At 35.8% G+C, this 22,559-nt stretch overlaps 1 protein-coding gene across 8 annotated transcripts in view; it reads left to right on the top strand.

The window, feature by feature from the left end:
* Positions 1-22,559, top strand: part of LOC133524328 (glutathione hydrolase 1 proenzyme-like) — an 85,982-nt gene that overhangs the window by 24,329 nt on the left and 39,094 nt on the right. The window contains exon 1 of one of the 8 annotated variants that reach the window (XM_061860285.1): positions 14,911-15,065. The exons of 2 other annotated variants lie outside the window; for them this stretch is intronic. Coding sequence is in view for 2 of the 6 variants with exons in the window: in XM_061860281.1 (XP_061716265.1) it covers positions 15,057-15,092 (36 nt within the window). In the remaining 4 variants the exon portion in view is untranslated. Of the gene's footprint in view, positions 1-14,910; positions 15,093-22,559 lie in introns of those variants that run through there. 5 more of the 8 variants (XM_061860286.1, XM_061860287.1, XM_061860281.1 and 2 more) reach the window with 5 other exon arrangements.

The raw sequence follows: 22,559 nt of genomic DNA, 5'->3' as shown, positions 1-22,559 counted from the left end.
TATTTTTACGCAATTCGATGTAGATTAACTATAGCTATGACGCTTAGTTTGTTTTTTTAATAATATAGGATTTATAAGCTTTTATGATTTGTTTTTTGCTGTCTAATAATAATCGAAAAATTCAAACGAATGGTATGCCCTATGGTTAATATACATACATTGAAATGTATAAAAATATTTTCCATAATTGCAATATCAAGAGAGAAAAATATGGAGTGGGGACTACATTATGGATATAAGCGGTCGTCCCCTTTCCTCTCCATACAAATATAACTACTACGCTCTCATTTTAAAACGACTACCCGACTAGATTACTCTGAAACTTTGTACTTGCAATAGCATAAGGTATATCTAGGACTATAATTAGTTTATGTAGCCTAAAAGTTAACATAGTTAAAAATACAGCAAATTTAAGATTTTCATACAAAACTAATTTTTGCTCTATTTCGTTTGTTTTATACCATGGAGCAATATAAATAAATTTCAGCCTAGATATAGCTCATGTCATTGTATGTGAAAAGTTTCATTACAATCCAACACGTAGTTTTAAAATGAGAACGAGACTCAGGAAGGTGAAATTCGGCCGAGCTTGCCGGGGACTCTTAATGTGAGCCACAGGCAGAGGCAGAATTGATAATAAATAGTATTGCGTACAGAATTCTTACTGTCTAACAAAATCGATATTTGACAGAGAATCACTTTATCCCTCTTCAACGAATGAGTTGTATGGTACGATACCTAACTCATAAGACAGTGCATTTATAACTGCTCGGAGCAGTCGTTAGCCAAAGGCGCCTGAACAATTTTGTGGAATAGGCACAACTAACTGCCGAGGCCGATATGTCAAAAGCAGTAACATCGCTTACATGAGACGTAGGTACTTCGAAGTATATGTATGGGGAAAATACCCTTAGCAATATTGTATGTTTTATACAGAGTGTTTATTTAGTCACCTGACCTGCAATAATTTACGGGCGGGATATACAGGGTGATTCATGAGACGTGAGCAGGACTAAGCATACACAATCAGTAAATGATAATGAACCGTTAATCATCGTATTTAAGTAAAACAATCTCGCTTTATTTCTGTTATTTAACTTTTTGGGAAGGACAAATTTGATAATCTACAATCATGGACACCCTACAACACTTAATTAAGAAAGATAAAACCTCTTTAACCGTTATGACAGCAGTTTGATTATGAAGAAAACAAAATGTCACACTTGAGAGAGATACGATTTTTCAAAAGTAACCAGACTCCGATGACATTCAATTTGTCACTTGTTATGGATAAAACAAAGAGGGTGACCATACATGGCGTAAATAAATTAAAACATTTTTTTTGAACAGTAAAAAATAAAAGAACGTTAATCTCACAAATACTGGTACGAAACAGTTGCTTATAACTTACTGAATGCTCAAGCTTGATCCTGCTCACGTCTCCTGAATCACCCTGTATAGGTCATACTGCGCAACTTTTTCTATGGGACCATACTACGGGATGCGACCCCGAAATCATTTCATTTCCCCGAATCACATTTTTACTCTTCCATAGAAAATGTGAAGGTCAGACAACCTAATTGTATGGACCCGCCAATTTTTTTTTTCGCGATGTCGGGGTTGGTCCCAAAGTAAAAGTGCCTAAGTATGGCCTATATATTCACACCGTATATTATCGCAGGTGACTAAATAAACACGCTGTATACTTACTATATAAAACAAATAATCAAGAGACAAACCCAATTTTACAATTAAAAAAATCTTCTGCCAAATTGCAGAGCAGTTTGTTGGCAGAAGGACTCCCTTAAAACATAGATGGGTATCAGACTTAGCTAAATGGTTAGTTATTTGTTAAGTACATCTTATTGTTTATGGTACCTATATGAAATATCTAAACAAATATTTCTTCAGTCAGTTAGTTAATAGTTTTCGAAAAAAGACATGAAATAACATCACCTGATTTCTTGTAATTTGGAAATAACATCACAAACATAATTTGCAGCTAGTTATGGCGAAAAGTAACGCTCACGCACGTTTTCATCATTTAGAGTACGTGTTCGACAATAACGCCTTTGATGAAAACTTATCGCGTGAGCGTAACAAAATGATATTTAAATCAAACTGATATCATACTTAATGTTATTGAATATGTCTGCTAATGAATAACAAGTATTGTGGTGAAAGATAAGCCGAGCAAATTAAGCGCAGATGGAGGTAATTAGGCTGGCTACAGCTGACACATACAAAAAGGTACTTTGAAATTCATCTCGTGTCTAGTTCATTAATTTCAATTCCCAAACGTCCAAATGCCTTTGACTTTATGATTTATTTTTTGCACTTTCAGTCCCGTTTTTCATGTAAGTTTTGTCTGAAATTAAATATAATTGCTGACAATACAGAAAAAAGATGATTAATTTCTAACGACTCTTTCTTCAACACTCTCGATTAAGCGACCAATAAAATATAGCACCGAACTGTACTGCCTACTGTAGTGTAAATACCATACATATATGTACTATACTATGATTCATGAGACGTAAGCAGGACTAAGCCTACACAATAAGTAAATGTTAATGAATCGTTCACCATCATATTTAAGTAAAACAATCACGCTGTTTTTCTGTTATTTAACTTTTTGCTAAGGACAAATTTGATTATCTACAATCATGGACACCCTACAACGCTTAATTAACAAAGATAAAACCTCTTTCACCGTCATGACAGCACTTTGATTATAAAGAAAACAAAATATCACACTTGAGTGAGATACGATTTTTCAAAAGTAACCAGACTCCGATGACATTAATTTTGTCACTTGTTATGGATAAACCAAAAAGGGTGACCACAAGTGTCGTAAATATATGAAAACTTTTTTTTAAACAGTAAAAATTAAATTAACGTTAATCTCATAAATACTAGTACGAAACAGTTGCTTATAACTTACTGAATATGCAGGCTTGATCCTGCTCACGTCTCCTGAATCATTCTGTATACACTGAGATAGAAATTTAACCAGCGATCAGGAACCAACTTTCCTAATTCAGTAATCGATAATATGTAGCACTAACACAATTCTAAGTTATTTTTAATCATACCAAATTTTTAAGTTGAAATTAATTTTTTATTGAAATTTATTGTCACCCTACCAATGGTTTAGTCTAAAGAGTTTAAAAACCTCTTACCAAAGTAACTGCCATAAAAAATAGTCTTCAGCTGTCAATTTGTTAAATTCCCGGTCAAAGCTATGGAAGGTGGAGGTAAGGAATACAACCTCCATAGGCAGAACTGTTGCAAAAGTGTCCAGCTGTCAGCTATAAATAATAGTTCCAAATCTCTCCAGAGTAGCGCTAGAGTAGCTAAGAACCTAGGCGTTACTGACGGAGTGCAGTGCATTTTCTATACTTAATTCGATTTTATTTTTTCAAATATTCTACGTGTTGTAGCGCCACCTATTTAAGGTTTGGTTAAAGGTACATGGAGATTGTATTCCACACCTCTACCTTCTATAGCCAAAGCGATGGCACTTGATGTACACAAATAGGGTGTTCATGTATCCAGTAGAGCTAAGATGGTCGGCTCTTTATCATTTATCAAAGTATCATCATTCATACCTGTCACGTTCTAACAAGTACGTAAGCGCGAAAGTGACGGGCATAGTGACAAGTGATAAAAATGGAACCATGATACCGCCGCAGTGGTTATTAATTTTGACGATATCATTAACTGTAATTAATTAGACGGCGAATTAAATTGCTTAGATTTCGCATATTGAATTTTAATTAGGTGGGTAATTAATATTTTGAACTCCTGATCGCCGATTGACTTTCATCGTGTTTAATCTAGGTCACCTAGAGAGCTTTGTGAACTGTATTTTAATTCAGCATGCCATGTCATTTTTGGGAAAGTGGTTTTTTAGATTTATTACACCACTCCGTGACCACACTAATCACATATTTATCGTACTGTCTGCATAAGTTATGTCTCAACATTTTTGCGTATCGCTAGTTTTTGTCTCATCATTTATTAAGTTTTTTTTTAATAGCCAAATACGTCATTTAGTAAATGGCTCAACAATTAAAATTAAAGATCGTACGGCTACGGTCTTTAATTGTTGAGCCATTTAGGGCTCAAGCTAATTTGGTTGTTTAATAGTTTCGGGATTATGGTTTTATTTATTTTAATACTTACGGTATTAAACAACCAAATTAGCTTGAACTCGGCATCTTGAGTCGGCATCTGTAACAAAATGTTTCCGCACCTTCAATGAAGTGCCGGCACTTCATTGCGTTTAGTACGTCTCCGACTACTGGCGAGGTGTCACAATGTAATAAAATTTTAAAAAATAATAAAAAATTTAAATGCCTCTAAATCTAATAATAACAAGAAACATAATAAAAGCAACATAATAACAATCCACTGCGAAAAAACTCTTGTTTAAAGCTCATTTACATTATTTTGAAACGTCACTTTATCTTTATACACTCGCGGTTGTAGGTACGCCATTTTCTTTGGAGCATAGAATACGAGTACATTTCGCAGATGTAACACGTAGGTACTAATGATTACCTACCTTGTTGTTTGCAGAATATATACACAATATGTATATTAATCTTTATCTCGTAATTTTTTGTAACGTTTTTCTTATATTCAAAAAGTATGTTATGCTACAAGCCCGCTTTGATAAAAATTGCTACGAGTACAAGAGTCAAATTGACTATTTTAAATTTTTTTAATGTTGTCAGTGTCACAAATGTAAAACAATTTGAATACACTTGTAAGGAAACAAATATCTTTTATCTAGATTATTTACAGTGCGTATGTAGGCAGAAAATGAACTGTTGTCATAACAGTTTCGCCTCTGGCCCCTATGCTTATTGTTTAGCTTAGTGACAGACGTCAAACGGCGAAAATGGCGGACACAATTTGCTCTCGATAGCCTGTCTAGTACGTAGTACATTTATGTCAGTGGCCCTGGCTCAACAATTAAAAACCGTGACTGTGCTACGTTTTATATTATTTGTATTATGTTTAAAAACATAACACAAATAAAATTGCATTAAAAGGAAATATTACATCATTCCCAAATTTAATTAGTACCTATTTAAATATAAACATGAGATCGAGTATTTCTTTAGATGAAAAACCTAACGCGTATATGCACAATTTGATACAAGCAGAATTATTTTAAGTACTTATATGAAATTTTGAATTAAGAGGCATGGATAAAAGAAATAAATTAGTAATTATTGATCTTCATAATTAATAAAACGCATAGCGTTAAAGCAAACCCATTAAATACACTCGCACAACTTGTTCGCCTCGGAAAAGGAAAGTAATCTAACAGTTGTAACGTTGTTGTTTTGACGACCGGTTTGGCCTAGTGGGTAGTGACCCTGCCTACGAAGCTGATGGTCCCGGGTTCAAATCCTGGTAAGGGCATTTATTCGTGTGATGAGCATGGATATTTGTTCCTGAGTCATGGGTGTTTTCTATGTATTTAAGTATTTATAAATATTCATATATTATATATATCGTTGTCTAAGTACCCTCAACACAAGCCTTATTGAGCTTACTGTGGGACTTAGTCAATTTGTGTAATAATGTCCTATTTATTTATTATTATTTTATTTTATGTTGTAACGATGACTTGCCAACAACTTGCCAATAATATCAGTTAAGAGGAATGGGGACGGCCGCTTCTCCATAAAAACTTAGTCCCCATTTTCCTCTCTGGATATATAGAAAATATTTTTAATAATTTGGTGAAATATAACCATAACTATGCCTCTACGTTTGACTTTTTAGATTTTTTGATTCCTGTGGAAATTAGGAGCGAATACCTCGGCTCAGTTGTGACGGCTAACGCAAACGTAGACAATGATGTCACCCATAGAGTGAATTCAGCATGGCTAAAGTGGAGATCTTTGTCCGGCATTCTGTGCGACCGCAAAATTCCAATAAAGACAAAAGGAAAAATATATAAGACCGCCGTTAGACCTGCAATGATGTATGGAGCAGAATGCTGGACCGCTAAGAAATGAAAAGCTTGGGTAGGCTGGCGGTGTCACGCGACTCGATAAGGTTCGCAATGAATATGTACGCGGCTCGTTCAAGGTAGCGCCTATTACCGAAAAACTCAAAGAGAGTAGAATGAGGTGGTATGGTGACGTTATGCGAAGGGACGAAAACTACACAGTGAGGAAGGCTATGAACATCCCAAGCAAACCCAAAGGAAGAGGCAAAAGACCAGCAACCTGGTGGTCCTATGTCGAAAGAGAGATGAGGACACAAAACTTGACCACGCGGACAACCCAGGAAAGACTGTCCTGGCGCCGACGTACGAGGAGGCTCGACCCCAGCTGAACTGGAAAATGGGTTGGACAAAGAAGAGAGGAAATTAGGAGCGAAAAACAGATTACATACAAATTTTTAAATGCTTCTTTATCTTATTATTAATTAAAAAGTCGAAAAAAAAAAACAAACGAAGGGGCATAGCTGTGGTTCATACACAACAAATTGTGTTAAAATATTTTCAATAATGTTAATATCAAGTGAGGAAAATGAGGACTACGTTTGTATAAAAAAGCGAATTCCTCCACTTTCATCTTAAAGGTGAATTGCGTGAAAAAATTAAGTACGTAGTTAAGGACCTGGGTGCGTAGCCGACGTTCCATTCGTTAACGTTCCGTAGCGAACGCAACGCAGCTGTCACTGTTGCACTAATGAAGAGTGATAAAGAGAGATGACTACGCTATGCTACGGAGCGTTAACGATTGGCATGTTCGATAAGCTGTAATTAGTCTTAAGATAATTGATTTCATTGTGTTACGAAAATGGAAAATGTTTTAAGACGTTTTCCATAGACCTGTTATGTAGTTGCCATATCTACTATATATACTACCCATAATTTTAAAACTGCACGAGGCCATGCGCTTGGCGAGGAAAGGAAGCCTATGGAGGAATCTGGTCTTCAACAGAAGGACATGATGTCACGATCCTCAGCATTGAGGGACCGACTGAAGAACAAGAAGAAGTTTATAGCAAAAAGGTGATAGTCATCATTTGTGCTAACGAAAATAAATATATCTGGGTCATTCTCAAATTATATGACTGCGGTCAGACACAACTCCGTCAAACTTTTCATACATTTAGTATGGTTTAACAGTAGGTAAATTACTTAGAGATACGGAGGTGGTAAAAAAATACGATTATTAGTTATAAAGGTAAACGTTCATTTTTTGAGTTAAAAAGATAAACACTGCACTGGATAGTCGTGTAGGGAATCGTTGATTACTTCATCTTAATAAGGTAAAATTTTTCGTCTTATAGAGGTCTTGGGCTTTGAAGGGAAGGGCATGGCATTTTATTTCGTGTTAACGAGGATTTCGTCTTAGCGAGGTTCGAACTATCGAGGTTCCACTGTATATTGAAATATCTAATTAGGGAACATTTAATTTGTCATTAAAGGGTCATCTTTTTTCCATTTGCCAATCTTTGTTAAGCGCAAATTTTCCATACAAGTTTTGTTTTTATTGCTCATAAAGTGTCCGCCTCATATCATATTTTTGACATTTATAAATTTATCGAGCATTAGCGTCGTAACGAAGACGTTTTATGTAGTACAACATTTATTACGAAAATTTACGATGGCAGTCTTTAAGGTGCCGTAGGTTCCGAGAGTAAAGTTTTTGGAAAACCGCTTTTTTAGATCACAGCACAGTTTCCAAACATTTAATTAGCAATCTTGAGGATTTTATCTAGAGCTTTTTCGATTCGAACCCTGATTTTTACACTTTCGTTCGATAGGAAAAATCACGATAACATAGGTCTAAAACTCACTTTAATGTAACAATTTATTCGCAAAAGCTAAAAATATGAAAATTGTGTCTAAAAATGCGCAATTTTATCTTTGAGGATCTCATCGATTTTTTTTTATACTACGTCGGTGGCAAACACGCATACGACACGCCTGATGGTAAGTAGTTTCTGTATCCTATGTACGCCTGCAACTCCAGAGGAGTTACGTGCGCGTTGCCGACTCTAACACTCCGCACCCTCATTGAGCTCTGGCAACCTTTGGCAATTACTTGTTTTGTAAAAACTTACAACAAATTATAATTAAAAAAAAGATGATATCTGCGGTCTCGAGCACGCACATGTATCCATGCCGCTACGCTTACGCCCAATTGGAGTGAGAGAAGAACATGAACCTACGCGGCCTTAAGCGGTTTAGTTAGATAGCGTAATTCGTATTTACACGGTCTTTAGATAAGTCTTTTTTGCGGGACTCCCTCTGGTCGTATAACAACTTTTGTCATATTTCTAATTGTCATAACATTTTATAAGTCAACAACATTCGACATTGTAAGTCATAAAAATCTTTAGTCAGAATTATTCCTGAGCATAACTGGGTTTTTGTCATAAATGAGTTTATGTCATAATTTTTATAGTCATAAATTTAATTCCCATAAATTTTTGGTAAGGTTCGTTAGGTATACACAGAAAAATAAACTGCTATAATAATAATAAAAATGTATGATACAATATAATATGATTTTTCATTTGTATGTGCAATGATGATTATGAGATTATGACATAAGTTGTTATGCGTATCAAAGATATGATTTACAACCCGATATGGACCCCTTTTTTGCACCTCACTTCTTAAGTAATTGATGGCATTAAGTTACATTGTTTTCTTGTACAGGGTAAAGAAGAAGTAGATTTTTTCCCTAACCATTTTCCGGAATATGTGAATCACATTAGGTTACGGTGCAGAATCTTGTATTACATTACTTACGGGAAGTTATAATAAAATTATTTTATGAGGGAAGTGGTGTGTTATTCATAAAAATTATCTGCTTGGTCCTGATGAAGTTATGGCAGATGTAACTTACAGTAATAACATATAATAATCTATGGATGAAACATAAATCCAATTACATCTTATCTATAGGTTAAGCATATAATTTAAAAATATGGTAGGTATATAAGTCATGATATCATGAAAGGTTAACTGTGGTTAGAAATATTTAATATGCCTACAGTAGGTATGAGTATATCTATAATAATAAGTAACTTATTATTATAGACTTTAGTCGAAATTAGAGATAAGATACTTTGCAATACCATTCTAGGCTCTAGTGTGCCATGTGTTCCTATTATTGAATTGTAACATCTATGTACCATAGTTCGCAACAGACGATTTCTGATTCTAAAATATCCTATAAAGAGCTGTGACACCTTTCTTGAGAACCTACTGTCACTAGTCGAATAAACCGAAGATTTAAAAACCATAACCTGACTTACTATCAGGGCTGGATATCCGCCCACAAGGCACAGGCCCAGAACAGGGCCTCCTAAATTTTAAGTGCTATACAAAGAACCTAGGGGCCCTAGGTCTCTATATCCGGGCCTGCCTATTATTAGGTATATGGAAATCGCTCAAGCTATACGAGTAGTGAGGACAGTTTACTAAATGTTTTGCCAGTCATATGTAGTTACGTCACAATGACTGGGTGTGTTGCTATCGAGAGCAAAAAATGCTAAGCGTGTGCGTGAGAAATTTTGTTTTTTGGCCTTGGTGCTTGCCACTTTGATCCTGATAACTGTGATCACCATACAGTTCTTGTTTAGATATTTTTTACTGATGCCTGCGTTAACTTGGAAATTAATAAACTCTCTTTACCGTCAATCTATAAGTAATTTTAATATTTAGGAAGTGTTTATTAAGTAACAATTTATAATATAATATTTTTTTAGGGAATATTATTATCATATTTTTTAAGAACCTGGCTCTTGTCGGTGGAGTAATCCCCATTTTGATTTTCTCTCTGCCACTGTGTGGAGCTCCCGATACGTCACTAGGTCACTACGTTGATTTTCTCATTAATAATAATAATAAATTTTACAATATTTTTTTTTTCTTTAGCTAGGTCCAAAAATTCACGTCTCGGTCTTTCTCTGCCTCTCCATTTTTCTATTCTCTCTTCAATAGTCTTTATGTAAGGTTCGTGCCGTATCAGGTGCCCCAACATATTTCCCCTTCTGTTTTCAATCGTTCTTAGCAGCGTCCTCTTCTCAAAAGCTATCAAATCTAATACTTCCGTGTTTATTTCTCTTTCCAGCTTATACCTTCTATTCTTCTCCGTCTTAGATATAACTATTGGGTGGCATGTTTCAATACAGTAAAAACATTCCATGTTGCCTTATCTCTTGAAACTACCTTTTTGGTTTATTTTGAGCTTAGGTATTTTCTTAATCGCATGCAGCTCCTCAGTCAAAATCTTAAAATACAGAATATCTTTGTTATGTTTAAGAAAGTGATTGAAAGTTTGAAGTCAATTCGAATTTGGGTCTTAAACGTTCGGAAAAAATGGCGTCTTTCGTGTTGACAATACACAAGTTAACGTTTTGGGTACATTTTCCTGAGGCTTTAATTATGCATGCTTCATAAGCGCACGTACTTGTAAGATTGAAACCGCAAGAAATTAATCGCAGTGCGACTTAAACGTTATATAATCGAATTTTCAGCTCTGTTTTAATGAGGTTCTATTTAAACCTTAATGAGATATTATTTCATCCATGATTCTAAATTTCAACATATTCCTCGCGTAGTCCCGGCATTTTGCCACGACTCATGGGAGCCTGGGGTCCGCTTGGCACTAGTTTTTACGAAAGCGTCTGCCATCTGACCTTCCAGCCCAGAGGGTAAACTAGGCCTTATTGGGGTTACTTCGGTTCCTTCACCGAAAAGCGACTAGTAAATATCAAATAATATTTCGTACATAAGTTCCGAAAAACTCATTGGTACGAGCCGGGGTTTGAACCCGCGACCTCCGGATAACAAGTCGTACGCTCTTACCGCTAGTCCACCAACCCTTCCTAGGCCATGAGGGTCTAAATTTAAACCTAAATAATCCGAATCGTGCACGGCATAAGTCTCTTGGGTCTGGGCGCTAATTTTTATGAGACACGCGACAGTGTGCACTGTGCGTGCTACTTATAATAATGGACACTATGCATATTTCAAAGCAGGATTAGACAATGCAGCTCATAAATAAATTCAAGAACTCTGTCTAGTAGTCAAGTGACGAAGGTTTCATAATATTTTTTTAATATGTAAACATTTTTTTTTTGGATTCCTTTTTAGGTCTGTTTTTTCTGTTTCGTTGGCGTATGTGTCGCCACTATCATAGTTCAGTCAGTCAGGTCCCCACTAAAAACCAGCGCCACGGATTGCCGCGGCATCCTATTTTAGCGTCTACGTTTTTTTCTCTGTTTCTTCTTTTTCCAAATGTAATGTGTTGTAGCGTTAGATAAATGTATTTTCTTTCTTTCTTTCTATAATACGTGCGTAATTCACCTATACAGCATTTATTTCTGATGGCACTACATAATCTGAGAGTAGTTAGTATAGATATTTTCATCATACTTGCTCATAAACGGTGTTATTGTGCATACTGAGATGGAATGAGCTGTATTATGCCCACGGCCGTAATAAACTTTTGTTTAATTTCATTACGCCCATGGGGATAATGGGCATAATGTTTTAAAGTAGGTAGATATAAATAAGTTTTACTTTGTAAAATACTAACACTTCTTCGTAAATTATTGCTTAACTCTCTTAATACAGAGTCTGCTATTATTTTTCCATATAAAATAATTCAGCACGTAACGTATCATTACATTAATTACTCTATCTTTACTAAAAAACGTTGCACTTACTAACGCGACGTCACAACTACAACAGTGGTGACTATGTATACAATACATTGCCGCTCGATAAAAAATAATAATAATTACACTCTGTTAGTTAAGGTGCAATTAAACATTTCTGTTAAAAAAATACTTTATTTCTGTTAAACTCGTTTCACGGCACTGAAACCTACAACTGAATTGAATTTGCGGTTGTATAAATTGAGGCGCGAATTTAATTTGCGGCTGTAAAAATACACGCTGTATTAATTGACAACCTGTCTGGCCTAGTGGGTAGTGACCCTGCCTATGAAGCTGATGGTCCCGGGATAAATTTAAATCCTGGTAAGGGTGTTTATTTGTGTGATGAACACGGATATTTGTTCTAGAGTCATGAAAGCTATCTATGTAATTATATACATGTATTAATCGTCGTGTTAGCGCCACTTGCACCATCTCACTAACCCAAGGTTAACCGGTTAAGCCTGGGGTTACCAAGGTTACCAGTACGATTTGAGACTGGGTTAGCGGTTTAACCGGTTAACCCTAGGCTAGTGGGATGGTGCAAGTGGCTCTAAGAACCCACAACACAAGCCTTATTGAGCTTACTGTGGGACTTAGTCAATTTGTGTAATAATGTCCTATAATATTTATTTAGATATTTATTTATTATACGCTCCCAGGCACTGGCTTCCTCTCATGCAAGAGAGGAATTGGGCTATATTAGGCATAGCTCCCATGCACAAAGCTGGTTGAGGACTTAACATACACCTTTGAATTTACCTGCAATTGCAGGTTATGGTGTTTTTCTTCACCGAATAGCGATTGGTAAATATCAAATGATATCATGTACGAAAGTACATAAGTTCCAAGAAACTTGTTGGTACTAGCCGGAGTTCGAACCTGCGACCTCCGAATAAAGAGTCACACATCTTACTGCTAGGCCACCAAAGTTTATTTCTAAAAATATACATGTATGTAATTCCATTTTCACGCGTTACTCACAGAAGTTCTATGAATATATGTGGCTTTCTTTAGAAAAGGGTCCTCATGTCTGTGCAGGACGACCTTTCCATGAGAAAATCCTTATGCTCCATATATTCTTAAAAGGGAAAGAATAGCTATGCGATACTAGCGAAATAGCAGTTATTTTTCTATTTTCTTTTTATTATGCAAATTTTAGAACAAAGGAAAACCTATAAATCTAGTTTTTCATTGTCTCAATTACATACTTAAAGTTTTTGGCAAAAATATCATTTTTGGTACAAGCTTTTATCGCTGACTGTACTTTCCTCCACAGGCAACTAATACTCATCGAGCCAATTCTAAAAACTCCAAACACAATTAGGTTGCGATGTTTTATCATAGACTTCATATGGCCACCTCCTGTCTTCATCATCAGATCAGCTCGATAGTACCATAATATTGCATTGTCACCCAACTTACATATATATGCAAATTTTCACCTTCATTGGAAGTCGGGAAGTGGGTCAAATTTTATTTAACTTGCAAGTTTGACCCGTACATACATAGGTACATTGCAAGATAATATAAAGATTATAAAGCTTGTAAAAATCATGGAAAATGGAAAATATTTAGAAGTGGAAAAACGTTTTCTCTTTTTGTATGGCCGATCGCATGGTAAGATGCTTTATTAGGAGGCCAAATCAAACTCACAAATTGATGCATTAACTGATGCTCCCGTATACTTACATCTCGCTCGTACTCTCGCTTTCGCACAAGCTTCGGGAAATGCACGGCCTACCTACTCTTAATTATTATCTATACCTGGATTTGTAGTAGGTAGTATAGTAGGTGCATTCTTGAAGAGGGAGTATAACCATGTGGTCGTCCATACAAGAGAAAACCTTTTTCCACTTCAAAATATTTTCCATTCTCCATGATTTCTAGTATGTTATTGACACAATGAAAAACTAGGTTTATAGACTTTCCATTTTTAAAAATTTGTAAAACATTTTTTTTAAAGTGAAATCTAGATACAAGCCTAGAATATATTATGCGAAAGCGATCGATATCAAAATCAAAGTGATTTGTTAAAATTTAGTTAGTAGAAAACGTTTTCTCCCGAAATGGAATTTCATAGAAAAAATACCGTTATTTCGCCAGGATCGCCAACCTATTCTTCCCTCTTAAGAAGGGTATAGTATAGGTATTGTGTTCCTCTCCTTCGCTCTCTGCCTGTGGCGTGTGGGGTTCTAAGTTTATACAAAATGACAAAATCTGAGAAAATCATGCGATATGTATGGCCACCAGAGCTTGTCACTGACTGTTGTATATCTCGCTCGCACTAATCTGACAGTACGAGCGAGATGCATAGTAAGTTACGCACACGCTAGAGAATATGTCAGTGCCATGTCAGTAACAAGCTCGTGATAAGGCCACATTGTGCGACTTAGCTGGCCAAAGCTAGTATTCAAACCATATAAATTAATTAATTAATATTTTAGGACATTATTACACAAATTGACTCAGTCCCACGATAAGCTCAATAACGCTTATCTTGTGGGTACTTAGACAACAATATACATATATAATATACACCGCACCGTGGGTCCATATAACCCAACAGTTTTTACCACACATTCCTGAGGTCATAAGGAGCAAAAAAATTTACATGTCTTTTAGTCAAATTCAGCGAAAATATTTTTTTATGTATGTGTGTGTGTGTTTTCTGCACACGACACGTTATTTTTTTACATCTTGGTGAAATACAACGAATAAGTGAAGTTTTTTTACTTAATTAAACTTTAATGTCTGTCAGTAGGTATGTCTAAACCAAGTTACATAATGGCAGCGACGCAGTCAAAAAGGCGTTTTTCACCGAGTATTACAGAAATAAATTTACACAAGAATTGTCTATCTTTTAAGACCGATTTCAGAAAACGTTGTATGACATTTTAGTCTCTTAATGTGGTCAAGAGTACACCTTTAAAATCTGTCGGGTCATATGGGCCCACGGTGTACAAATACTTAAATACATAGAAAACAGAAAACACCCATGACTCAAGAACAAATACCAATATTAATATAACGTACGAAATAACAAATACTTAATTATTTCTCAATTTCTTTTGTAAACATAACTTCCAATCCAGTCCAAGGTTTCACAAAAACTCGGAACAGGAAAACTGGAAGTTGAAAAGTTCACGTGATGCGAACCGATGAAAATATAGCGGTAGGCGCGCGCGCAGCCAGTAGCAACCGCGGCGCCGTGACATCGTCACGGTGCGGAACGTAAACGTGAATACGTGAAGTGACCGATATGATAACGTTGTGCTATTGTTGAAACCAGTTTTGTGAAATAAATGCGAATGAGCGTTCATTAATAATTTGAATAAATGTTTAACGTATGTTATTTTAACCGGTATTACAAGGTATAAAATACCGGGGAAAAATGTTGAAAATAATTATTGAAGACTTCCGTGTGTCATAACAACTACGTCCTGATACTCCTGATTACTCGTAGATTACATAAGTTTATTAAGTAGGCAATTTAATTTGTAATCGAAGTGGTCATATGCCATAGACATCGCAATTTAGATATTCAGCGGCTTACGGCTAGTCGCAAAAAACGTGCAGGTATCTACGGCTCAAAAAATACAAAGTGCTTGCTTCAAACTTAACTCAAAATTCCTAATAAAATTGTTTAAGTATAATATACGTATTATTAATTTATTACAATTTATGTTTTACAGAAAACATGCTAAGCTATTCCGAATAAAGGTCGTTAACCAGTAAACACCTACTAAAGTTGCAGGCGCCCATGGACTACTGTGGCCCCTTACTACCAACGTGGTATAAGAAACAATACAAGAATATTTAATAGACTCAATGATTTTTCAACAGACGTGAAGAGAAATATTTATATTTATACACAGATAAGACACACAGTAGATGGATCGGAACGCCAAAAGTTATACGTAAGGTAACGAGCCACAAATGCGAAAAGTTCTTATTGGAAAATTCTAGTCTTTTGTTTTCGTACGCTAAAACTTTTGATAGCCAAACCCATACACCATGGCACTTCCATTCCAGATCCCTCGTCTCCTCTTTACTTTCTTTAGATAATTTAAGTTACCAGCTTCTTTAGCGGTTTTAGTAATTCCTAACGAAATACATAGGGCTAACTGAAAGTTCTTAGAATATATCAAATAACAAAAAGAGGCATAATAGTTATGAAGACATAATACTTTAATTATTTTTTTGAGGTATAAGTAACTCAGTTGTCATAAGTGTTTCAGGATTGCTGGCTCATTCCGGAACGACAAAGCAACGATAAGGAATGAAATAACATCTAAACAAAAACACGATTTTTTAATGTACAATCCGAATTTTGTGCTTCTTTATATGTTTCGTTATAATTAAAAGAAAAGATAATAATAATTACTAATATCACTAATATGTAACATAATCGCACATACTCGTGATCTCTCGTGCGGCAAGGTAAACCACTGAACGATGATATAACTCAGTATCTTATTCTCAGTCCTTATTTAAACCTTATTCATTTCAATGGGCAGTAATTGGGTCAAAATTGTTTTGGTTATTTTGTTTCTGACCAGTCTAGAGACCAGTCAGTGCTATTGCCTGTTGTATGTATCTAGCTGATAATATTTCACATAAGAAAGATTAAAAAAATAATTTTCATCTCATACAAAAACCTCCGCTTTGTCACATTTTTGGGGACAAAAAAACATTACATCGATTTTTTTTTTTGCTCCAATTAAATGAGCAGTTGTACTAAGACACGTTTGTACGTATATTCCTAGATTTTTTTTGTAATAAAAGCTACTCTGATATATAAGCTATTTTGATAGTGTTCTGTTACTCCGCATTTATGTTGTTACGAAATATGTGTTAATTGTTTATATCTATACACAAATAACAAGTGGTAATTGACCGACCACGGATAAAGCTTACCCCATGATTGTGATTAGTCTACAACAGCTACAAGTATACTAACCTTTACTAATAGATTGTTGTTTAGAAGTGGTCATTTCTCCATACAAACGTACTCGACTGTTTCCTCCGTGGTTTTTGAAGCTAGAGCAATGGTTTTTTCAACACAGTTTATTATTATTAATATTTGTGTCGGACTGTTTTGCTTTTTTTGATATTTTTGTTTCTTAAGGCGCTAGGACACTTCAAATATTCGCAAAACGGCCTAATTTGTTAGGCCGCAAAGAGAAGCATGGTATTCAAAACTGACATCAATTAGCTTGAAAAGCAAAACAATCAGACACAGATAATTTCATTATCATTTAGATCTCAAAATTTCGTTCCATTTGGTTAAATTTTAGAGGAGGAAACAGTCGAATACGAAACATCGTTTTTTGAGATTTGTACGCAGGATATTTTGCCTATGCTATATATAGGTATATCTTTTGCAAACCAAATTTAATTTACAAAAAATACTAAGACTATCATATTCTTGAGATCAAACAAAATGACTAAAGTTCGGAACAGAAACCATAAAAATTACATAGTACCTACCAGGCTTAGCACAGGAGCGCCGCGACAGTATCTCGCCCACGAGATAGACTGTTCGTTCCTCTCTGATTAATATAGCTAGAAAAAGACGGGTACGGGTATCTCGCGGGTGAACTAGGTACTGTCGCGGCGCTCCTGTGCTAAACCAGCTAAAATACGATAAAATAGTACTCCAGTAGGGCTAAGATGGCCGGCTCTTTATCATTTGTCACCATGTCTGTCACATTCTAACAACTATGTAAGTGCGAAAGTGAGGGGTATAGTGACAGGTGATAAAAATTGAACCATGCTGCCACCGCAGCTATGATTAGAGTGAAAACTCTAAATTGGATTTTATCATTTATTGCACTGCATACTTATCAATATAGCAAATCCATCGAATGCTGTAATTCCAAGGTATTGCCATAATTACCTAGGTATGCTACTAAGGCGATAATAAAAAAAAACACTCGCGAATGACCTCGAATAAAATTTCCTATGCGTATTATGATTGTGACTATTATCGAACATATGCTTCAAAATATCGACATAACTTATTATTTTATTACCACGTTAGTGTATAAATTGGCAAACGAATTTAAACCCTATTAGAACTGTAGAAGACTGCAGAAGACATGACGTTTTAAGAGACACAATAGACATATTAGGCGTTGTTTACATTCTCAGCAACCTGCCAAATGGCGGTACATAGAAACCTGTTTGATCTACTAGTCGTTAATTGAATTATTGGTAATCATATAAACACACCATGAGCAGGAACTTCGGTAAATGATCAATATACATCTCCACGCTAGTAGTTGCATATGTATATATCTAAGTACATAATGTATTTTAAGTAGGTGACTAATAGTTTTTAAGGAATAAATTATAAGAAATCCTTAAGATTTAACTCCATAGACAAGAATTTTTATTATAGATTTTCCAGAAACAAAAGATTCTTTGTTCTTGAGCAATAATAATAAATCCAATTCATATTTCATACCAATTTTATTTAAGAAAATTTACAGGACGAATACAATTCAAATTAGAATATAATATAATAGATTATAATATAAAGAAAACCGGCCGTACATTACAGAATACGATTTATTCTAACAAACAATATAACACAGTTCAAGGTTTCAGGAATTCGTATTTGCTAGCAATATTTATTTTTAGTTGGGACTGAAATTCCGACACACTGGCTATGTGTTTCACACGTTTATGTAACTTTTCATAAAGGGGTGGTCCCATTACTCTGGGATCCTTTGTACACAGGGCCAGCCTTTTACGAATGTTCATGAGACGATGAGCATTTCAAGTGTTATAATTGTGGACTGCAACAGTTCGTTTATAGTATTTTATACAATGATATAATAGAGAGCTTTAATATGTTTTGACGACCAGTTTGGCCTAGTGGGTAGTGACCCTGCCTACGAAGTCGATGGTCCCGGGTTCAAATCCTGGTAAGGGCATTTATTCGTGTGATGAGCATGGATATTTGTTCCTGAGTCATGGGTGTTTTCTATGTATTTAGGTATTTATAAATATTTATATATTATATATATCGTTGTCTAAGTACCCTCAATACAAGCTTTATTGAGCTTACTGTGGGACTTAGTCAATTTGTGTAATAATGTCCTATAATATATTTTATTTATTATTATTATATTTATTTATTATGTAAGGTACGAGATTGAAAAGCTTGATCATATCACTATTGTATAAAATGCTTTTTCTACGGGTCATCTAAAATAATACTTTTTTTAATCATCATCATTATCCTTGCCCTATCCCATTTACTTGGGGTCGGCACATCTAACATTCTGGCGCCATTTTTGGCGGTCTTTGGTATACCAAAACCAAACCTAACCAAACCTAACTATCCGGCGTCAAGCCTTGGACCTCCCCCGGACCAGCGCAAATCTTCATCTCCGTTACGTGCATTCTTTATTCATCCTTTTTTAAATATAAAACCAAAATACTTAATGAAAATGGATAAGTATCTCAGTAGACATAAACGCGCGACTAACACCGTAGGATATGATGAACCATTGGGGCACTCCTACGGTAATACGAGCGGGTGAAGACCTAAGTTTTTCACCTGGACTTTGTACCTCTACGACTTGTGACCTACCCTCTAAAAATGTAGAATGGCAAGTTTGTCTAGCTTAATTTTACGTAGGTTGTGGTTCACTTAATCAAAAGCTTTTGATAGAACGCACAATAATCCGGCCACTTTTAATCCTTCATTGATAGACGCCACCACCTTATTAATTAGCTGCGGGGAGGCTGAGGTTATAGAGTGCAGCCTCCTGTAGGCGTATTGTTGGGGCGAAATAATGATTCCATTATTTTCTAGGTAGTTTTAGAAACTGTCGGCACTTTTTTATATAGTTGACCACAAAACCCTAAAAAGTGACCAAGGCCTCCAGTGCCCAAGGCTGGGATCGAATCTACGTCTTCTGCAGTCCCCAGAGGGCTGACGCCATAACTATTAGGCGACCCGACTTGACCCGAGTCACGACAGTAGGTACTGGTCCAAATTTCTGGAGTAAGTATATTTTTTAAAGACAGATAGCCCTTCCTTACTGTAGACGATTGGGATTTGTAGAGGTTTACGTATTGTTTTCTGTGGTAATTTCAATTACTTAGTATGAATTTTAAATTTTTTTTTTCGTCATCTCCTTAGCTGTTTCTTAGACATTCAAGTCATTCAACTTGCATAATACACGTCGCCTGGAATGAAATGTTAGACCAGTATAGGCCAATTCACAATAAATATGTTAATAAATAACTAAGTCTAAATAAATAAGAGTCTTATCCTCCTAAGGCCCAAGGTCTATAGTACTTCTTCAGTTCGAGGAAATTTCAATCATACTCAATTGGAATAGAGTCGCTTCTGCATTGTTTCGTTTAGTTTTCAAACAACGCAAAATCAACTCTATGTCCTACATATTAGGTTCAAATTCAGTCGGTCAGTGGCAAATTTTGAATTTTTCCTTTGTATGATGGAAGGATTTTTGAAAATTCACCCCTTAGGAGTGAAAATGGGGTTGAAAATTTTAACGCTGCCACCGCGAACCGCGCGCATATTTGGCAGCTGAATTAGATGCCGCTGTACAAACAGCAACACTCTTAACTGTCCATCGGTGGACCTTATTCATTTTATAATAAGGTCCACCGATGGACAGTTAATAGTGTGAGCGATGGTACTGCGCCATGTTTTGTGGTCACTGACATACTGAATAGTCTAACGCAAGTAACGGATAATGTACTAAGCCCCGTAATGTTGAGCCATCTACATAAGGTATTGAACACATTGAAGACGGTCGAAGACTTTCCAAAATTGTGAAATTTTCACATGGTGAAATATCGAAAATATAAGGTGAACGTACAAGTGCTCGACATGCTAATGCGCAATAGACGACACCCTGCTGTCACCCTGTTGACAATGACCTAAGTTTAAAAATGACATGTACTGGGATCGTGACGAGCATTAGTACGTTTACTTTATCATATATTCATACTTTTGTATTGGCAATCAAAATTTTCAATTTCCGAAATTATTATTTTCGGAACCTTCGACAACTTGCGCATCTGTAACATCAGCTGTCAAATTCGACACACGAATTTGTCTGAGCCTTGCAGTGTGCCATGCACCATACGATTCGCACGTCGCTCCGAATTTTGATGCACATATTATAACGACATCCCGCCACGTACGAATCGGATGCAGTGTGTCATGCGCCTTATTCATAAAAATTACAAACCTCTGTTAAATTTTGTCGCTTTCTAACTAACAGAAGTGTCAAAATTACAGATAGGCACGAACTATTATCAACGGTTTGTTAGATTTGTCAAACGTTTAACGCCATTAGGCTTACACATCTTATACAATCAATGAATGTTTGCCTAGACGAATCCCGATTTCACAGTATTCAGACTCGCCGTTGATAAGAGCCCTATAGTAGTAGATGCAACCACCAGACCAGATAAGATGTGACCAGATAAGGTTGCCACATAAAAATATTGAACATCCAGACAAAAGTCCAGACATCACCGTAAAAATCCTGACAAATCCTGGACTGTCGTTTCTCCAAACCCCAGTGGAGTTTCTTTAATATGGCCTCCGTAGGTACCTTGAAGTACTTAGGGTTCTGTTCCAAAAAGGGTCCTAAAGGAACCCTTATGGTCTGTCACATTACTAAATATGTCGAGACCTGACTCGCGAAGATCCCCAGCAACCCTGACAAAAGACGAGTTGAGGTTTCTATAATCCCTGACACTCGCAAAGTTCCGCCACAACCCTGACAAAGGACGAGTTGAGGTTTCTAAAATCCCTTGTTCTCGCGAAGTTCTCCCGCCACTAACCCCGACAAAGGGCGTGTTGAGGTTTCTAAAATCCCTGACACTCGCAAAGTTCCCCCGCTACCCTGACAAAGGACGAGTTGAGGTTTCTATAATCCCTGACACCCGCAAAGTTCCCCCGCTACCCTAACAAAGGACGAAAAGTCCTGATATATCACGGAAAATCCTGACTCATAACCCTAACATCAGCCGATTCGATCCACAGCTAATGTCACAAAAGCAATTTCACGGTACTCTCTTTGAAGATATCCAAACGTTTTCACAGCGGCTAATTATACAATGGCTAAAAGGACTTTTGACGGTACATTTCTAAAAGAGTTTCCACAAAACGGTATAATTCAAATATTTTTCATTTCTCATGCTCTGAAAGTGGGTACCTAGTTGTTGTTTTAAAAAGTATGCAGAAAATGATACGTGTCTGCTCTAGAGCACAGTACTTTGGAAGTACGTTTTTTTTACGATAAGCAATTAAAATGTTGGTTTTAAATGGATTTTTTGTACAATTTCTATCTAGGTTTGTACCTAGTCATTTCATTGAAAAAAACTCACGGGATTATTTAAATTAGGTTTCTATAGACTTAATTACAATACTGTGTTTTTTTACCAACTGAGTAATATGTCTCACACATATATAGGTATATAATGTATTATGTAACGAGCAAGTACTCAAGGTAAGGATGTTCCCTTGACTCTCGCGGAATCTACCCTCAGGCCTCACGGCAGAACAACTTCTGATAAACCCGAGCAAGGTTTTAATAAGTTCATTGCCGTAATAAAACTTATTTTACTTATTAACGATATTTAAGGTAATTAAGGTCATAATCGGGTGTATAATACTTAATATAATAAAACTATCATACATTTGTTTTAATGCCACTTGATTTATTATTATATGTTACAATGTAATTTTTATTATACGTTTCTTTTGTTATATTGTGATTTCATCTAAACTGTCAATGATATAATGCCTATTCTAATATATTTTTTAAGTAGTACATAGA

Source organism: Cydia pomonella, chromosome 13, assembly GCF_033807575.1.
Source record: "Cydia pomonella isolate Wapato2018A chromosome 13, ilCydPomo1, whole genome shotgun sequence".
In the NCBI taxonomy this organism is placed as follows: Eukaryota; Metazoa; Arthropoda; class Insecta; order Lepidoptera; family Tortricidae; genus Cydia; species Cydia pomonella.
This window is presented reverse-complemented; position numbering and strand designations above follow the sequence as displayed.